This window comes from Theropithecus gelada, chromosome 13 (assembly GCF_003255815.1).
Source record: "Theropithecus gelada isolate Dixy chromosome 13, Tgel_1.0, whole genome shotgun sequence".
NCBI classification, from domain to species: Eukaryota; Metazoa; Chordata; class Mammalia; order Primates; family Cercopithecidae; genus Theropithecus; species Theropithecus gelada.
In genome coordinates, this window is record NC_037681.1 from 22,307,115 (window position 1) to 22,325,606 (window position 18,492).

Sequence of the window (18,492 nt, forward strand, 5' to 3'; positions counted from 1 at the left end):
TTCACCAAGATCATCACAGGGATCAGAGTCAGGGAGAGATGAGACAGTGCAAAGCAGTCGCTTATGGGGGTCAGGCAGCCTGGACCTGAGCCCTGGCTCAGTCACTCACAGGACCCCAGGGGAAGTTCTCTTTGCCTCAATGTCCTGATCTTTAAAACACAGATAATTACAGAGCCCATTTCTTCAGGCTGCTGTGAGGATTAAGAAGGCTGGTATGCGGAGGTGCTTAGAGCTCTGTCGGCCCATAAGCCCTGAACAGCCTCCACTGACATTGTTTGGAAGATGAGGAGCCATCACAAGACAGAAGGCGAAATAGAGGAAAGGGTGCCCTTGGCAGCCTGAAGGGCTCACCGGGAGATGGGGTAAAGGGTGTTCTCAGCACCCCAAATGGCTCACAGGGAGATGAAGGAAAGGGTGTTCTCGGCACCCCGAATTGCTCACAGGTGTGAAACACCATGGGGATGAGGCAGCTCAGGATGGCTAGGAGGAGATGCTCCCAGAGCCAGGAGTAGGGCCAGACCTGGGGGAACTGTGGAGCATGGCAGGAGTCCCTCCCTCAGGAGCCTCTTCACTGGGCCTAGGGGAACTGCGGAGTGTGCCTCCTCGCTCTGTCCTCCCTGCCGGCCGGCCGCGGTCTCCCTCACAGAATCCTTCATATTCCATGGCCCCTTGGCAGCTGGTGACCTAGAGCTGCTCCCTCTGCACCTCCCGCATGCACCCGCATGTCACCGGGGCTGGAGTAAGGCTCCCACGCTGCTGTCTTCCCCACAGCCTGACAGCTGAGCGTTGGGGACAAAAGTGTGCCCTCCCCTCCAGTGGCTGACACGTGGTCTCCAATTCCCTGTGTGTCCTTAGCATGGCTGTGATTCCCTTGGAATCCCCTCTCCTGAAGGCGTCCCAGACACCACCACGCCCTGCAGCCCCGCTCAGGTGTCCGACTCATGTGTGAACGACTCCCATGAAGTCCCTGTCCAGATGGACCAAATGGAGCTCTGCTCTGAGGACCCCCGGCTCCCCAGTGCATTTACATCCACATTTGTCCAGCTTGTCTGTGGCTTCCTGACCTCTACCAAGATCTGTCTCCATCTGGTCCTCCTGCCGCCTTCTGTATCTTTAACCCATTTCTTCCTCCTGGCTTTTTCCTCTTCAGACAAAGGCCAGACCCACATTTCTCTGTGCCCGTGAGGTCCTGCCCACTCCCGCGCCTTTCCAGCTACTGCCAGCATTGTTCTTCTCCTCTCGTCCGGTCTGCGTTTCTAGAACCATTAGTCGTGTCCTCTATGACCCCCTGAACTTTCCATCCGACTCTTGTCCTATCTCATTCTGGTTTTGGTGCCTGATCTTTTCCCTAAACTCTCCACAAAAGGCCTCAGTTGCATTCCCACAACCAATACCCCAAATGAGTCCAGCATCATTTTGAACTCTGCACCACGCCGGCCTCTCGCCACTTTCCCTGTATTGTGCATGTTCTTTTCTTTGGAAGCTTCTGCACATCACGGCGCCCCTAACACCACCGTGAAGCTCCATCTTCGTCACGGCCTCTCCGCCTCCACCTGTCACAAATGTGTGCATCTCCCGGGGTGTCTCTGCTGCTGCTCTTCTCCATGGACCCCTGGTCCCAGGGCAAACCCACAGGGTCAAGTGTGACCTGAGTGCTGCCGATTCCCGATTCCTACACAGCTGTCCCTCAGACAGTTCCCGAGGCCCGTTCCCAGCTGCCGGGTGGGTGTTCCCACCTAGTGCTGCCGATTCCTGATTCCTACACGGCTCTCCCTCAGACACCACCCGAGGCCCGTTCCCAGCTGTTGGGTGGATATTCCCACCTCAAAGTCCCACAGAATCTCAGAATCTCAAGCTCACGTATTTAAAATGAAATCACCATCTTTCCCCACTTTCATGGTGTGAGTATTTGTGTCCCTCGAGGTTCCTGTGTTGAAGTCCTAACCGCTGGGTGTGTTTGGAGCTGGGGCCTCTAAGGGAATAATTCACGTAAATGGTCTTGTAGGGGTGGGGTCCTGATCTGATGGGATCAGAGTCCTGACGAGAGGAGACACCAGCGAGCCTGCTCTCTCCCCGCCTTGTGAGGACGCAGTGAGAAGGCCCCTGTCTGCTGACCGGGAAGAAAGGCCTCCCCAGAAACCAGATCAGCTGGAGCCTGACCTCAGACTTCCAGCCCAGGACAGGGGATAGAGGTCAGTTGTTCAAGCCACCTGGCCCAGGGTATTTTTTCGTGACAGCTGAGCAGACTAAGATCCCCATGGCAGTCAAGGCTTCATTCTTTCCATCTTCCCAACTGCCAGCATTGCCACCCGTGCAGCTGCTGAGGTTGGGGCCACCTCTCCCGCCAGGATTCACCCACCAGGCCCTGCTGGTTCAACTTCCTCGGCAGTCCTGTAATCTGTCCTTCCTTTCAAGTCGGAGGTCCAGCCCTCATCATGCCTCACTTGGGTCCACGGGAATGGCTTGACGTGTCTGCCTGCCCATCCGCTCCAGGTCTCCTCCACAGCCACCAAGGTGGCACATTCGAAGCCCAGACTCCAAGAGTCACTTAAAGTCCTTGACGTAACCTTCCTCCCTGTGGTGAGCTGCGCCTTTCTTCAAAATGCAGCTCCTATCTTGGCTCCTGAAGGGCCCTGGCCTGTTTGCCCCATCTGGACTAGACATTTCTCCTCTGTGATGCTGATGGCTGGCCTGGCACTATGTTGCAGCATCTGTAATCTCCTTCACCCAAGTCCACAGCATTCTCTAAAACATGGTCTCTTCTCTCCTCTAAAGAGCAGGCCGTGGTACTCAACTTTGTAAACCAGACCTGGCCGGAGATCAGTGATGCCGGTGGAGGCATGTCTGTCTGTGTCGGCGCAATGAGCTGAATGAATGACACGTCTGTTGGGGGCTTAGGGGAGGGTGAGCTGCAGGTTGAGCTCTCCTCCAGCACAGACCCCAAGGGTCTCAAGTCCTAGGAAGCCTCCTCAGATTCCTCTGAGTCTAAAGCCAGTGTCCCCCACAGTGTGCGCCGGTGGCACTGCATCCGTGGTTGGCCTCGCCCTAGTGCCCGCATCCGAGGCTTTACGTGAGTCTGTTCCCTCAGGCAGTGAGTGTTAGGTCTCACCCACCATCACCACTCTAGGCTCTGCCACTTCTGCTGTGTGGCTCGGCCTTAGCACCTGTCCAGAATCCTTGCTGGGGGTCTGCATGGGCCGAATGGTCCCTGGTCATGGCCTGGTACTGTCCTCAGTCTGTGTTCACTGGGACTGAGGACACCCTCCCGTCCTAAGCCGTCCGCTCTGCCACTTCCTCATGTATAAAATCAGCATTTTCTACCCGACTTCTGTTGTGGTGGAATTGTCCCTGCCTCCTCCGTCCTGGGCTTCTCCATGTGCCTCCGGTTCTCCCCCTCATTTATGGGAGGGATTGGCCTTTACGCCTGACCTGAGGGTCTCGTCATAGCTGCTTTTACAACCACAACATGGCATCTGCCCCAAAGGTCATGGCACCACGTATGCACGCGCCCAGGAGCCAGGATGGGGCCTTGACTTTTAATCTTAGACATTGCTTTTCTAGAAAGACCTGGCCAACCCTAAAGATAAAACGTTTTCTATTTCTCTTACATCAGTTCTGCTTTTCTCAGACATGACTCAGCTCAGGGAACAGGCTCAGGCAAAGGAGCCTTCCTGCCTAACCCTCAACACAGAAAGAACAGCGGCCGTGCCAGGACCCACCGTGAAGTGAAGTGGAAACGATTTCACAGCAAATGGGGTGGGTGACCAGGGGCTCCTGTCAGGTCTGAGACCCAGGAGTGGGCTGGGCGTGTGAGCAGGGCCCCAAACCATGGACATTGGTTCCTGCTTCCTCTACTGTTTATATTTTGGCACCTGCTTGAAAGCAGTTCTTCATCATCTGGCTAGACTGTCACGGTTTGGGGGAAAAGAGAAATAAAACAGGCAGCTTCTGTTTCAATCTTTTTTTGCTGCTGCTTCTAACCGCTGCTTCGTTTGCATAGCGGGTGGGATGTACAAGGGCCCTCCAAACTCCAATCTTGACGTGTCCGCGGGGGCTTTGTGGGACGCTTCTGCTAGCCCAAGCCCTGGAAGGTTTGGGAAAACCGCCAGGCAGTCCCGGCAGTCTGGGCAAGGCCAGGGCTTCCGAGGAAACAGAAATGTCTGAGGCTTTCTAATGCGTGTATTTCTGTGCGCTTAGCTGTGTTCTTGCTGGGTATTAATATTTTTACACTTTCAGAAAATAATATTCTGCCTGTCTAATATAATTGATGAAGATTTGATCAACAGAGAAAAACCATGGTCAACACATGATGGAATATTATTCAGTCTTAAAAGGGAAGGAAGCTCGGACACGTGCTACAAGCCCTCAAGCTCATGTGCTTGAGGACATGGACTCCGTGAAATAAGGCGGTCACAAAAAAGCAAACCCCGTGGGATTCTACTTATAGGAGGTCCCCAGAAGTGTCAGATTCATAGAGGCAGAAAGCGCAGTGTGGGTGCAGGGGCCAGGCAGCTGAGGAAGGGGGAGTCAGTGTTGAATGGAGACAGGGTCTCGATGGAGACGGAAGAGTTGGAGAGATCAGCTTCACAACAGCGTGAATACAGGTACTCCTCGACATACCATGGGGATGCATACAGGTACTCCTCCACATGCCACGTGGATGGATACAGGTACTCCTCGACATACCATGGGGATGCATACAGGTACTCCTCCACATGCCACGTGGATGGATACAGGTACTCCTCGACATACCACGGGGATGCATACAGGTACTCCTCCACATACCACGGGGATGGACACAGGTACTCCTCCACATGCCACGGGGATGGACACAGGTACTCCTCGACATACCACGGGGATGGACACAGGTACTCCTCCACATACCACGGGGATGGATACAGGTACTCCTCGAATACCATGGGGTCAGCATCCCCATATAGCCATCTTAAGTTGAAAATACTGTATCTTGAAAATATTTTAAGTCAAAAATGCATTTACTAATTGTACTGACTCAACATCATAGCTTAGCCTAGCCCACCTTAAACGCACTCAGAACACTTACATCAGTCCACAGCTGGGCAGAGTCAACTTACACAAGGCCTAGTTATACAAAAGTGTTGAATATCTCATGTAATTTATTGAATACCATATGCAAGTGAAAAAGAATGGTTGCGTGGATACTCAAAGTGCCATTTCTACCAAGTGTATATTGCTCTTGCACCATTGTAAGATCGAAAAATTGTAAGTTGAGGACCATCTGTATACCTAACACTACTGAATCATACACCTAAAGATGAGTGTGTTAATATTTTACTACAACTATAAAAACAGAACAGAACAGAACCCAGGTCCGCCGTGCTCAGGCCTGGACTGCCCCTTTTCCCCTTGTGCTGCTGCCCCGGGTTTTCCTTTGCTGCACAAACAGGGATGCCGGTCGCCGGGCAAACACGCCCAGAGCCCTGTGACACACAGGGAGGTCCCCTTTCCTCCTCGGAGGTGGCTGAAGCCAGCAGTTCAGAGAGTTCTGATGGTGCCTTTTAGTAAAATGGAGGAGTGTCAACATTTCCGTGCAGCTCAGCCAGCCCACGGCAGGGCTGTAGCAAGAGCTGCCTAGCACGCTGACATTTCCACCTCCACACCCCGCACGTGAATACTGATACCTGGGCCTGGAGCCTGTGGCCTCTCCCATCAAGCTGTGGCCCTGCAGGGTAGGTGGGGCATGGGCAGCTGGAGTCATTTCTATCATGCCTGGACTTCTGTGCGCCCTCCAGGGACCTGGGATCCTGAAAGAGGAGGCTCTGAGCCCTGGGCAAGGGTGGGTGGCCACCAGGTGGGAGTGAAGTGAGAGGCATACAGCTTTCTAGAGATGGGAGCTTCCAGCATTGCAAATTCTCTGAGTAACATGAGCCTGTAAGCTGTGATTTTACTCACTAATGTGGCCTGGGCCCCAAGATTCCATCAGCTTGTGCCCCCAAATTCTACCAGCCTGCACCCCAAGATTCCATCAACCTGCCACCAAGATTCCATCAGCCTGTGCCTCAAGATTCCATCAGCCTGAACCCCAAGATTCCATCAACCTGCCCCCAACATTCCATCAGCCTGTACCCCAACGTTCCATCAGCCTGTACCCCAATGTTCCATCAGCCTGCATCCCAACATTCCATCAGCCTGTGCCCCAACATTCCATCAGCCTGTACCCCAACGTTCCATCAGCCTGCACTCAATATTCCATCAGCTTGTACCCCAAGATTCCATCAGGCTGCTCCCCAAGATTCCACCAGCCTGTTCCCCAAGATTCCATCAGCTTGTCGAGGCCAGTGCATGCATCTCAACATGCTCTCACTCTGTGCCCGGGATCCTGGGGAAGAGGCTCCCTTTGGAGAAAAGAAACAGGGAAGGGTGGAAATTGAGGTGAGGCTGGCAGCAGAGTAGACAGAGGTGTGTGGGTGAGGTTCTAGCTGCAGAAATTCACTCCTGGCATTTGGGAAGGGGTGACCTGGGGCGGGGTCCTGCTTCCCACTTCAGTGGCTCCCGAGCTCTAAGCCTCCCCCATGGAACAAGCGGCAGCACAGAGTTCTTGGTGGAGGGCTGTCCTCTGGCCCTAACATGCAATGCAACCAGAGGCTGGGGAGTGGGAGGGAACAGCACTTATCTGGCACCTGGTATTTGCTGCTTAAATCAAATGGGCAAAGTCTCAGCAGGAGGAAAGCTAAAGCACCAGGCTCTGCAGAGGCAGCTCTGAACCAGTGCCCCCCCTGGAGTGCAGAAATGCTCACGTGAGAGGATGGAACTGTTTTCGTCTGTGTCAGGCCAGCAAAACATACAAGCCCTTACTCATAGGTCAAATGGGCAGGGTTTTTACAAAATTTTTAAACATTTTATTAATGGTGAAAGATTTGGGAAAGTAGACACTTTTTTGGAGGGCATTTTGGCACAATCTGTCAAAATTTTAAAGCTAGCATTCTTGTTTCCAGGAATATATCCTGAAGATCTGCTTGCACAAGGACATGGATTGTGTGTGGAAGGACGTTCACGTGGAGTTCTTTGTAACAATCAAACCTGGACAGGACACCGGGCGGCACGCACGGCAGCAGGCTCTCTGGGGAGGGTGACGTGGCTCTGTGATACCCTGGGGTTCCATGCACCTAACGAGGAATGCCCCGTCTTCTGGGCCCTGGGTGGTCCTGGTGGGCAGCCGAGGCCCCTGTCCTCATGCAGGGTTCTGGGAGACACTGAGATCCATGTGTATAAATAGGGGTGCTTTTCAGTTCCAGAGAAGACAGGAACTGCCTGCCTTTGAGAAGGGAGTTGAGAGATCAGGTCCGGGAAAGGACATTCAATTTCTTTCTCTCTCTCTCTCTCTCTCAATTTTTTTTTTTTGTATGACACAGAGTCTTGCTCTGTTGCCCAGGCTGGAGTGCAGGGGTGCAATGTTGGCTCACTGCAACCTCCGCCTCCCGGGTTCAAGTGATTCTCCTGCCTCAGTCTCCCGAGTAGCTGGGATTACAGGTGCCAGCCACCACGCCCAGTTAATTTTTGTATTTTTAATAGAGACATGGTTTCACTATGCCAGCCAGGCTGTCTCAAACTCCTGACCTCAGGTGATCTGCCTGCCTCAGCCTCTCAAAGTGCTCAGCCTCTCAAAGGCATGAGCCACTGTGCCCGGCCAATTTTTCTCTTTAAACCAATTTATATTGTTTGAATTTTCTACTTGAGCAGGCATTTCTTTAATAATTAAAAAAAATCTTCCTTAACATTTCTTTAAGGATCAGAGTCACCTATTACTGAACGTGCCATTATTCCTGTAATCTGCATACCCAGCTTTGTTCACGCTGTGTTTGAGATGGATTTGAGGCGCAGGTGTGATCTTCGTAGAAAGTGGCACATAGGGCAGCAGAAAGGAAACCACTGCAAATCTCCCCAAAGGGCACGACCTTCACATCTACGTGTGATGTTTGTATCTTCCCCTCCGCCTCCTCAAGGAAGCTGGGGGACGCCGAGTGTAAGGGGAGCCGTCAGCCGTGGAGACAGGTCCCACCCCGGTCTTCACTCCCCACAGAGGGACCGACTGCACCATCTGACTGCACAGAACGGGCCTCTCCTAAGATAATCTAACTGCTTGTATTTCTTTTTAGATGAAGCAAATAAAAATGAATGAGGTTGATTGGCTCTTTTGGGAATTTTCTCATGCATCTTTGGCGCAGGCATTCACCAGGAGCCACCGTGCCAAACGCTATCCTCTTTCCCCCAGTGAGGCCTGCCTGTGAATTTCAGGTGAAATAAGTAACTAAATCTTAAGATATTCATGTGCATGTCTAAAATGAAAATCTATATCTTACTGTGGATTCTAATTTTAAAAATGGAAAGCTGTTGTGGTCATCTATAGATGGGGCTGAAGGAAGCTGTGCTCCCTAATGTAAGTTTAAGGTGTTTCAATGCTGTCCCCAAACCTTTGAATTTCGTTAGGTCGATATGATAGTTTTCAGCCTTTTCTTTCTAAACACAGGTGACGGGAGAAGCTGGCACCTGCTGCCGTCGTAACCAGCCATGCCAGTTGGCTCTCGGCGGCACCATCCCAGCTAGGGTCCCACAGACGCAGCCACTCACCTGCGGTGTGTGAGGAAGCTGCCGCTAACGTGGCCTGAGCCGTCGCACCCTGGCGTGGGGCAGGACATGCCTTCTGTCTTGACCGACTTCCAGGAGAACTGGGAGCCATTCAAGTACCCGTCTTTCTGCCTCTTGGCCGCCAAGGGGCACCCGGAGGCACTGCGATGGGACGCGTACTTCCCGGTGATGTGACCCTGGCCATCGCACCCGGGGACCGGACACCTGCAGGCAGGCAGAGGGGACACACTTTATTGCCTGGCCACCATCGGCTGGTGGTCTCTGTAACAAAGTCAGGATAACCCGGCATGAGGAGGAAAAGAACCATGCCCTCCTGGCTGGGCAAAAGGAAAAGAAAAATAGAAAGAAAAGTCACTAAAGGCCACCACCTAGTGGAAGACTGAACTAGTTCACCTGCGCAGAAGGCCTGACCCACTGCGGAGGGAAGGATTTTCTGGAACAAAGTGTATGTGCCTTGTGGGGACTGATGGGTTCAGCACACAAAAGACCATGCAGCCGCTTGCAGCTATACAAGCGTGTATTTAAAAGGCACCACTTTGGGACAGAACCATGGCTTTTCGGGTGGAAAAAATGCAAAGTCAATAAGATGTCGTGGCATTATTTTTAAAGAGGCTGCTTCGTGCTTTTCTCAAGGGCTAGAAGACGTTTGTCTGGCTGTGTCTTCTGGAGGCCTTAAAATGCCCTTCCAGCTAGAGAAGATACTCAGCTGTAGAGACGTCTCAGGAAGTCTCCTGGAGTCAGGCTGGCACATGGACACAGGGCAGGTGTGTTCCTGGGAACTTGGGAATGGCAGGACCAAGACACACGCCAGGGCAGCAGAGGCGCCTGAAGGAGGCAGGGCCTGGCCTAAGCGCTCCTCATGTGTCCTGAGTGGTGAGTTTGCCTGCCTTGTTTTTATTAACAGAAAAGTTCGCGTTCCCTAGAATTTGCATTACCTATTTATTTGGACAAATCTTAATTTATTTGAATAATGTACGCTTTTATTTTGATTCTGTTTTAATTAAAATTTTTTTTCTGAAGATGTGGAGTGAGGTTTACTGTGTGGGTGTTTGGGGCCCAGGCGTGGCTGACGTGGGACGGGGACAAACACTCCCTTGGGCAGCCCGTCGGTCGTCACAGGCCCCGAGCCCAGTGTCTGCTGTGGCCTCAAGCCCTGCTTTAGAGCAAGGCAGGTATAACTAAACTATTTTTACAAGCCAGAATACCAGTGAAGCATTCGCTTGTGGTGTTGTATTTAGTACTTTCAGGAGCGTTCACCAATCTGCCGTTCCCAATAATTCAGCTGCTTTCCCCACCAAGCAGAGAGGAAAGGTGTTTTTGAGGGTGATTTGGGTTACCTGGAACCTCAGATTGACGGATATCAGCTTACTGCTGGACAGCCCCTGTAACTTTTCAGCCAATCAGCAGATGTGCTTTGCTTGAATGACTCATCCCCACACGGCAGCCCTGCTACGGTTCTCAGCCCCACTGGTGCTCGTACCTGATGGGCTCTTGATCTTCCTTATCTTCTTTGCTCTGTGCTATCCTGATACCGCTTTTCTTTGCTCTCGGGCAACCTGAAAGGCTAAATAAGAAACACGTTTCAGAAACCACCCCGCACCGTTGATTCCAGCAAGCTTTCTTAACTGATGAGGCTGTGACTCGATTCTTTCCGGAAACCTGTGCTTCTGGGTACACAGTCAAGATTCAGGAGCAGAGTTCTTTCCCTGTGTCCTCTCCAAGGCTTTAGGCACCGTCAGTCCCCTTTCAAGAAAGCTGGGAGACTGGGGTGGGCTAGGATGCTGTGAACGGGAGGGAAACTGGTTCACTGGGAGAGGGCAGAAGCAGTCGGGAGTCACCAGGAAAGATGCTGGGGGAGGTTTTGTTGACAGAGAGTGAGCGAGTGCACATGGACGTGTGCATGTCGGGGGTGAACATGACTGAGGAAAACAGCCTCCCAGCCTCATTCTTGGGGGCTCTGTCTCTCACAGCAGCTTCCCAAGCACTTCCATCTCAGGTTCGTGTCTTGGGAGACAGTGATGGGCTAGTGACTTATTCCAGGCTTCGGGTTGTGCCTGCAGATGGGAGAGGAGGAGCTGGACATGCTTATTTTATTTAGTTTTCAGCCTTGGGTACAGAAGCTTTGGACATGCTTGTAAAGGGAATTTTTTCAGCTGGAACAGAAAAATACACACACATACACACCACATACAATAATAAATAAAATAAGTGGGATTTTTGGAAAAGAATTGAAGAACCAGAAATTGGGTAATCTTCTGCCATGCCATTGGGTCCTGTGGAAATGGCAGCCCTGGTGCTGGCATATGGGTGGGTCCAGGAGGGAGGCCACGCTTCTCCCTGGCTTTCCTGAGCTCCGGGATAGTTTTCCTGGTAAGTTCTGATTCTTGGAAACATGCAGATTCCCAGGAGGAAGTGCCCACTCCCCTAAAGACAGGCTCCATCCCGCCTCCCAGGCCTTGGCCGTCCTCCTCCCTCTTCAGGTGGGGGCAGCCCCTCAGCACAGGCGGGTGGCGGAGGGTTCGAGGTTTGGGTCTGGGCAGGAAAGAGGTTGTCAGGCCCCACAGCGCCTTCACTCCAGGCCCCTGCTGCCCCAGCTCCTGGACCCAGCGGGCAATCCCTCTGCTCCTTCCCCCGTCTGGCTCTTCACAGGAAGAGGAAAGAAGAGGCGAGGGCGCTTGAGCTCGCTGCCTGCTGGGGCCTTTCTTCTCCCTGCCTTCCTACAGGCGGAATCTGGAGAGAGGGGCCCGTCTGTGCTTCCCCCGACCTTTCCCTGTTCCTACAGAGGCCTCCTCCGCCCCCGCCCCAGCCTCTGGCTCCTGACTTGCCTGCAGGTCGCTGGGGCTCTGAGGCCAGCGTGGGTTGACTTCAGGTCCACCCCTGCACCCCCTTGACGCTGCAAAGCTGCTCGGATGCCCCCAAATTAGACTCATCGTCCACGTCACCAACCCAAAGCCCCAGGCCAGCAGACTGAGTGTGTCCTTGCTGGGTTTTGCTTCCCTCAGGTTCCGTTGATGTCACACCCAAGGCCTCTCCCCATCTGTCCAGCTTCCGCTTCCAGGGGCTTCCGCTTCCAGGTGCTTCCGCTTCCAGCAGTGCTAGTGCAGGCCCCCTGGCTGGGATCACCTCCAGGCCAGCCTTTAGCATCATCCGAGGCTCTTCACTTCCTCAGGGGGACCCGAGTTCCTCCACACGGCTCGTTGGCTCCTCGAGGCCTGGCCCTGCAGCCATGTAGGCCCCTCTCCTGCCCACAGGCCCCGCTGTCCTTGCTGGGCTCTCCCTGCAACCCTTGCCTCCATCCTTCGGACTGACCGATGTCCCTGCCTTATCTGTGGCGCGTTCCCAGCTGCGTGGCCTCTGCATCCTGCAAGAGGCCTGGGCCTGGCTGTCTTCACAATGCGACCGCTGCAGGCTCACACGGTTCTGTCCTCTACAGGCTCCTCTGAGAGGCGATTCCTGGGAGTATAAACCATGCAAGTGTTTGTCCGCGGTTCCCCAATTCCTAGCCCAAAGCCTTGCACGGAGCGGGTGAATCAACACATGAATGAAGAAAAGAGGAAAGAAGGGGAGAATTACAGTACCCTACCCAGGGACAATTAAAGTGTCTTACCCAGGGAGAATTATGGAGTCCTACCCAGGATCCCATCTCCCCAGATGTAGGATTCCTGTGGGGCAAGCCCAGTCCCTGACCCCACCACAGAGGCTGGGCTCCCTTAGGCCCTGCCCGCTGCCCTGTCCCTGAGTCACTCCCTGCAGACCTGAGGGCCAGGGACAGCTCTTGGCCACCATGGAGGCCTGGGCTGAGGGCAAAGCAAAACCAAACAGAACAAATCCTCAAAAACAACAAGATTTGGCTCCAACAATGCGGTGGCCTCCAGGAAGCCTTGGCCTTGGCACGGGGGCTGCTCTAGACTCCTAGAATGCCAGCTCTGGGGCTCAGGAGCCCGTATCGGAAAGCCATGTCTGTGGGTGAGAAGAGGCCCTGTGGTCTCCTTCTGGGGCGCTGGCCGAGGGCACCTGTGAGAAGCCTGCGCATGGACAGGCGTGGTCTTTACCTGCCCCCACTCACTTGATGGGTAGTTCAGTGCCTGTGCCCCACAGGGTCCTCTTCCACGCACCATAGCCCAGGGCCTCTGTTCCATCCCTAGGACAGCAGGACCTAGCCTCCCCTTCAGCACCGAACACCCACAGAAGTCCAGGGCCCCCAGCGGCCCCCTGTTCTCACTGTAGCATCTTAGTGCATGGCTGGCACCTTTATACTGCTTACTTCTTGCTACTTTTCATGTGTGATGAAAACAAGGGAACGTTTCCCTACCCACCCACTAAGCACTAGAACTCTAGGAGCGATGGAATTAGAACTTGTTCAGTATTTAAAACTCCCCTTATCAGCTTACAACATAGGATGGAAAGTCAGTACTTGCTACGGACCCCAGAGTGGAGATTCTCTACAGAATGACTATTTGTGAGAAGGATCTCAGCGGCCACTTCTTCCAGGCGTTGCGCTGAGGGAGAGAAGGAAGAGGCGATGCTATGTATGGGCTGTGCAGACGTAGCCCGAGTGTCTGTGCTTCAGCTTCCTTGTCTGTATTTTGGGGCAGAAATACCTGTGTCATCGGCTGTGAAAACTGAAAGTGATAACATGATACATACAATGCTTGGCACAGAGAAGGAGCTCTGTGATTTTACATCCTGACTTTCACCTTTGTCTGCACTTGTGATCCCTTCTTTAGGGCCCAGATTTGAACCTAACAAAACGTCACTCCCCGCATTTTCTCCTTCCAAATTTTAGAAACATAGGGATTCACTTGTGGGCCCTTCGCAAGCCCTGGAGGGAGGGGAGCAGTCACTCCTTTCCTGGGCGTCAGAGCTACGGCTCCATGTTCTGCTCAGGGCTCACATCCACAGCTCTTTTCTTAGGATTTGGATCCATCTTCTTTTTTTTTTTTTTTTTTTTGAGACAGAGTCTCTTGCTCTGTTGCCCAGGCTGGAGTGGTGCAGGGGCATGATCTCAGCTCACTGAAGCCTCCGCCTCCCAGGTTCAAATGATTCTCCTGCCTCAGCCTCCTAAGTAGCTGGGATTACGGACTTGCACTACTACACCTGTATACTTTTTGTATTTTCAGTAGAGACGAGGTTTTGTCATGCTGGCTGATCTCGAACTCCTGGCCTCAAGCGATCTGCCTGCCTCAGACTTCCGCAGTGCTGGGATTACAGGCGTGAGCTACCACTGCGCCCAGCCACCATCTTCCGTTTTTGAAAGGGTCGTTTTCTTTTCGTGCATGAGTTGGAACAGCTCATCTGCTGATGACCCTGAAAGCTGTTTTTTTCCTCTCATCCTTCCTCCTTTGCTTACCTGAATATATCATAAGAATCCCAAAGTTAATGTGTTTAGACAGACTCTAAAGCACACTCCTCCTGGTGGACTTCTATATGTCAGAGGATTATGTCCCCTGGGTGCTTGCTGCATCCCAGGCCCTCCCTCTTTAGTGCCTGCCTTCTTCCCCAGGGGCCCCTCCCACTCCTGACCCTGCTGGTCATGGCCCCATTGCCGCTCTCCTCACCTGCACCAGCTCTTCTCCCGGCTGTCACCGTCACCGCCCAAGTGTGCTCTTGGTACCTCCCGTCTCTCAGCAGCCTGCTCTCTAGGCTAAAAGCTAAGCCTGCACTTGGGTGAATATCCATTTTCCAGCAAATAAAGTTTAACCCCCTCACACTGAATTCAACTGGACTCCTAAAGCAAGCTCCATTTGTAGCTGCTCCCATAGGCTTAGACCTGAAACTGTTGCCAAACTGAATTATTCACTGTCAAATGTGCATTAATGTTGGTGTCATAAGACGTTCTCTAATGCTGTTCCCTTGCTTGGAATATCCTTTTCTGCTCAACCTCCTAGAGACCCTCCCCATCCATCGCGCCGTGGCTCAGCATCGCCTTCTCTGTCCTGGGCTCCGACTCACCCTGCCTCGTCAGAATTAAGACATGACTTACTCATTATCTTTAGGCTTTGATAAGTACAGACATGTTTGAAAAGTATCTTTCAGGTCAGATTCCCACCCTAGTGCCATCCCGGCCTGGAGGCCCCAAGGCCACTGCCCTGAGTGTGCGTCCTCTTGGAGCCCATCTTGGTTTCCCTTAAATGTGCAGGAATGTGCTGGAGTGCCCCAGGCTGGTTAGCTTTTATGTCTTTCCTCCTAACTACCTGTACCTCGAGGCTAGGAACGCCTTAGTTATTGCTGTTCCTTTGCCTCGGGGACAGATTACATACTCAAACAGATATTTACTAATTTACTAAGTTTCTGGAATTCCACACTGACATTTGGGATTACGTTTAAACGATTAACAATTTCCTAGACAGAAACTGTTTTCCACAATTCACAGGGGCTCATGCTATGTCCACATCTTTATCTGGAACTTTGTAAATGTTGGAAATGCTATAAACACTTCAGAGCCCTGTGTTCTCTGGGGGAGGGAAAGGCTGGGGGTACGCACACGGACAGAGCACACGGACAGCTCCAGCGTAAGCACACGGACAGAGCACACAGACGAAGCACACGGACAGAGCACACGGACAGCTCCAGCGTAAGCACACGGACAGAGCACACGGATAGCTCCAGCGAGCAAGGGCCAACAACAGGTGAGTGCAGGATTATGAGAAACTGGAGGATTTGGGATCCCGGGAGACATGTGGTCAAGGGCAGTGAACCTCGTGGCCTCCAGGCCAAAGTGGTGCTAGAGTGGCTGTCTGGCCCAGAGCCCGGGGCAGAACACAGACTTCACCGACCCTCTGGTGAAACGGCTCTGTGCCAGGCATGAGAGTGGATCCTGTGACCCTCCTGACCCTCTGACTAAACAGCTTTGCACCTGTGTGAGAGCAGATCCTGACAGGGTTGCACCAGCACCGCCTTCCAAGGTTCCCGAGGCTCCCTGGTGAGGAGCCGCCTCTCCGGATTTGGGCAGCAGGACCTGAGACCCTCCAAGGCAGACTTGCTCCTGGCTCTTCTGCATGACATCAAGCCTGTTTCTTCACTGTCTTCTTCAGGACCTGGTGATGTCTTCATTTCACAGCAGGTAAGGCCTTTGGGGTCCCTGTTTAAAGTCCCCACAGCACACTGGGTGGCATGGGCAGACACTGTCCGGCCATTTGACTGCCATGCTGGAGGCTTCAATTTTGCGCATTATGGTAAAAGAGCAGAGGGGAAGTGCTCCGGGTGAGTGCAGGCGCTGACAAGACGGGCAGCCGAGCATCTCCGTGCCCACGCACCTTCATTTGCAGTCAGGATACCAATAATCTCATAGGATGCTGAGATGATACATGTAAAATGCTCACTGTAATTTCTGGTATGTAGCAGGTGCCCAGTAAATGTTCTTTTGTGATTAGATGCCATTCAGGAACTGTAGAGGCCACAGGCTGCTCTAGTGGGAGTCGGATTCCTGGAGCATCATCATTTGTGGAAAATGTGGACTTGACTTCTGCGTTGGAACAACTTCAGGGCCTTTGGAGCTCTTGCTGCTTGCCTGATCCTATGAAAAAGGCATGTGGGATGGCTGGACAGAGAGAATGAGGAGCACCCCTGGGCAGGCCTGTCTGGCAGGACCCGGAGACTATAGGTGAAGGAGAGGGCCTGTGGGCGGTGGTCGGAGAAAAGAGCAAAGGTGTCTGGAAAACAGGATTTTGAGGACACACTTAAGAAACAGGCTGTTAGTTTGAAAACGAGAGTATGAAGAGGAGCCCCGTGGATGACTGTGAATGATGTGGAAGACTTTGTAGGCATATGGTCAACAGGGCCTCTGTTCACTGAGGACAGAGAGTCAGCAAAGCAGCAGATAGAGGATTGATAGAACATCACAGTCAATGAACATTTGTTGAAATGGACTTAGGGACATTTCGGATGCTATGTGGAGGCCGGAAAACACCACCGCTAAGAGGCAGGTACAACCCCACCTTCTCCAGGTGGTTTAGGCACACACACTTTCTCCAGGGCCATCCTAGGCCTGTGGGGCTGCCTGGAGGTGGGACTTGGAGTCAGATGACATGGGCTCGAGTGCAGCTCTGCTACTGTATCTCCTGGCCCCTCACAGTTTCCGCAAATTCAAAAGTTAATGAAATTGCTAATTCTCAGCGCATCCATGGAGATGGTGGAGGACAGCTCCTTGCCTAAGTTCCCAGAACGGGCCCAGCAGAAGGCCAGGGCTTGGCCTCACTTTTCTCTCAGAAGGGAGCTGGGAATACTCTGCAACTGCAGACAGAATTGGAGTGTGTGCTTTTGTCCTGGGAGCCGGAGGGAGAATTCCAGACACCACAGATGCGCGAGGCAGATCTGTGCTCTGAACACATGCAGGATCATTGTTTGGTGACTTTCCCTCTCACAACAGCCCACAGTGCGGGAGGAGGATGCCTTGAACTCACACAACTACCTTGAATTATGGCACGATTGAGGGAAAAAGGCGGCCAGTGAATCATCATCTAAGTGAAGTTTGCCTATACGTAACATTATCTTCCTGTTCCTGGGAAACAGACAATAGAAGATTAACATGAAAAGAAGTTCCTTCTACTTGCATTTCTGGCCACCAAGAGCCAACAGACCTGGGAGAGTTTCCTTGTTTGCTCGTTGGCTTCTGTCTGTCTTCAGCAGCCAAATACACAGAACTGCACTTGTTTCGCTGGGGCCTCCATCTTCCTTTAGCAGGGACTTTTCTTCTGAGCAACGTGCTCAGCCCTGTTTAGATGTCTATGCCAGGGAAGCTGTTACTAGAACAAGTAATGTCACAAGGTGTTCCACCTTCAATATGCTAAAACCCCGAGAGGCCTCTGCCTAGGTCTCAGATTCGCCAAACACAAATCACACTTACTTTCCAACTCCATCGACTTACCCTGGGATTATTTATTCCAGGCATAGATGGTAGCTTAAATTTGAGCTTAGATTAGATTTTAATCATGGGTTTGTGCTGTATTAATACTTAGCCGTCTAAGATACATGTAAAATGAATAAAATGTTTAAACAACATGATGACTAAATTTACATGATGACAACCCCCACCAAAAAAAATGAGAAGAAAAACAGACATTTGGACACGAAGTGACCAGGAGGTGTTCACCTTACGGGGTGCTGACATTACGCCACGCCGGAAGCTCTGGCCATGTGATAGGACCGAGACGTCGCTTTTCTAAGATGAAATAAAGACCAGCATGGTATGTTCTTGTCTTTGTATATTTAATTGGAGTTTTACAAATTTTTATTTAATCTAAACCAGTAATTTAATTCTGGCAGTCTTGCTGGATGGCGTGACTCACTCTTGTTCTACCAAACGTGGTGGCTGTTTCTGTGCTGCCTGGTGAAGCTGCATCAATGTAATAAGCCTCTGCTGCCCCTGGTCTGTGGCAGTCGTCCCCTCAGGGGACACTCAGCAATGACTGCAGGCATCTTTGGTTGTCATGAATGGGTGGATGCTCCTGGCATTTGGTGGGTGAGGACCAGGGATGCCGCACAGGTCCCGTGGTGTGGAGGACGGCCCCCATGGCAAACAGCCATCTGCCCCCACATGCCAGCACTGCAGAGGCTGAGGAATCTGGGTCAAGAGCGTGAGACATTGGCACTGAGTCTGAAGAATCCTCTCCCAAGTTGTAGACCTCATTTTTCCTTGGTGGCATTCACAATTTGTGCTTTTCGTAGACACGTGCTGTTTAAACATAGCTCTCAAATGACTGGGATGTGAGCACAGGAGCAAATTACTTTCAGTGAGATTTTAATGACAAAACAATCATCCTGTGAGTGCTGTTTCTAATCCAAAATGCCAGCCAAGTCAGGCGAGGGTCCCTTCCTCTGACCACCGGGATCTGGTCACTCAGGGACAGACAGTGGGTTTCACTCAGC

The 18,492-nt window shown here is 52.3% G+C and overlaps 1 protein-coding gene across 10 annotated transcripts in view; it reads right to left on the minus strand.

Annotated features, from left to right (window-relative positions):
- The window catches only part of MYT1L (myelin transcription factor 1 like), a 526,890-nt gene that overhangs the window by 40,032 nt on the left and 468,366 nt on the right, over positions 1-18,492 (minus strand). For all 10 annotated transcript variants that reach the window (XM_025354739.1, XM_025354742.1, XM_025354744.1 and 7 more), the window contains 2 exons: positions 10,106-10,189; positions 8,608-8,829 (listed from right to left, as the gene is read on the minus strand). In XM_025354739.1, the coding sequence (XP_025210524.1) occupies positions 8,608-8,829; positions 10,106-10,189 (306 nt within the window). The remainder of the gene's footprint in view (positions 1-8,607; positions 8,830-10,105; positions 10,190-18,492) is intronic.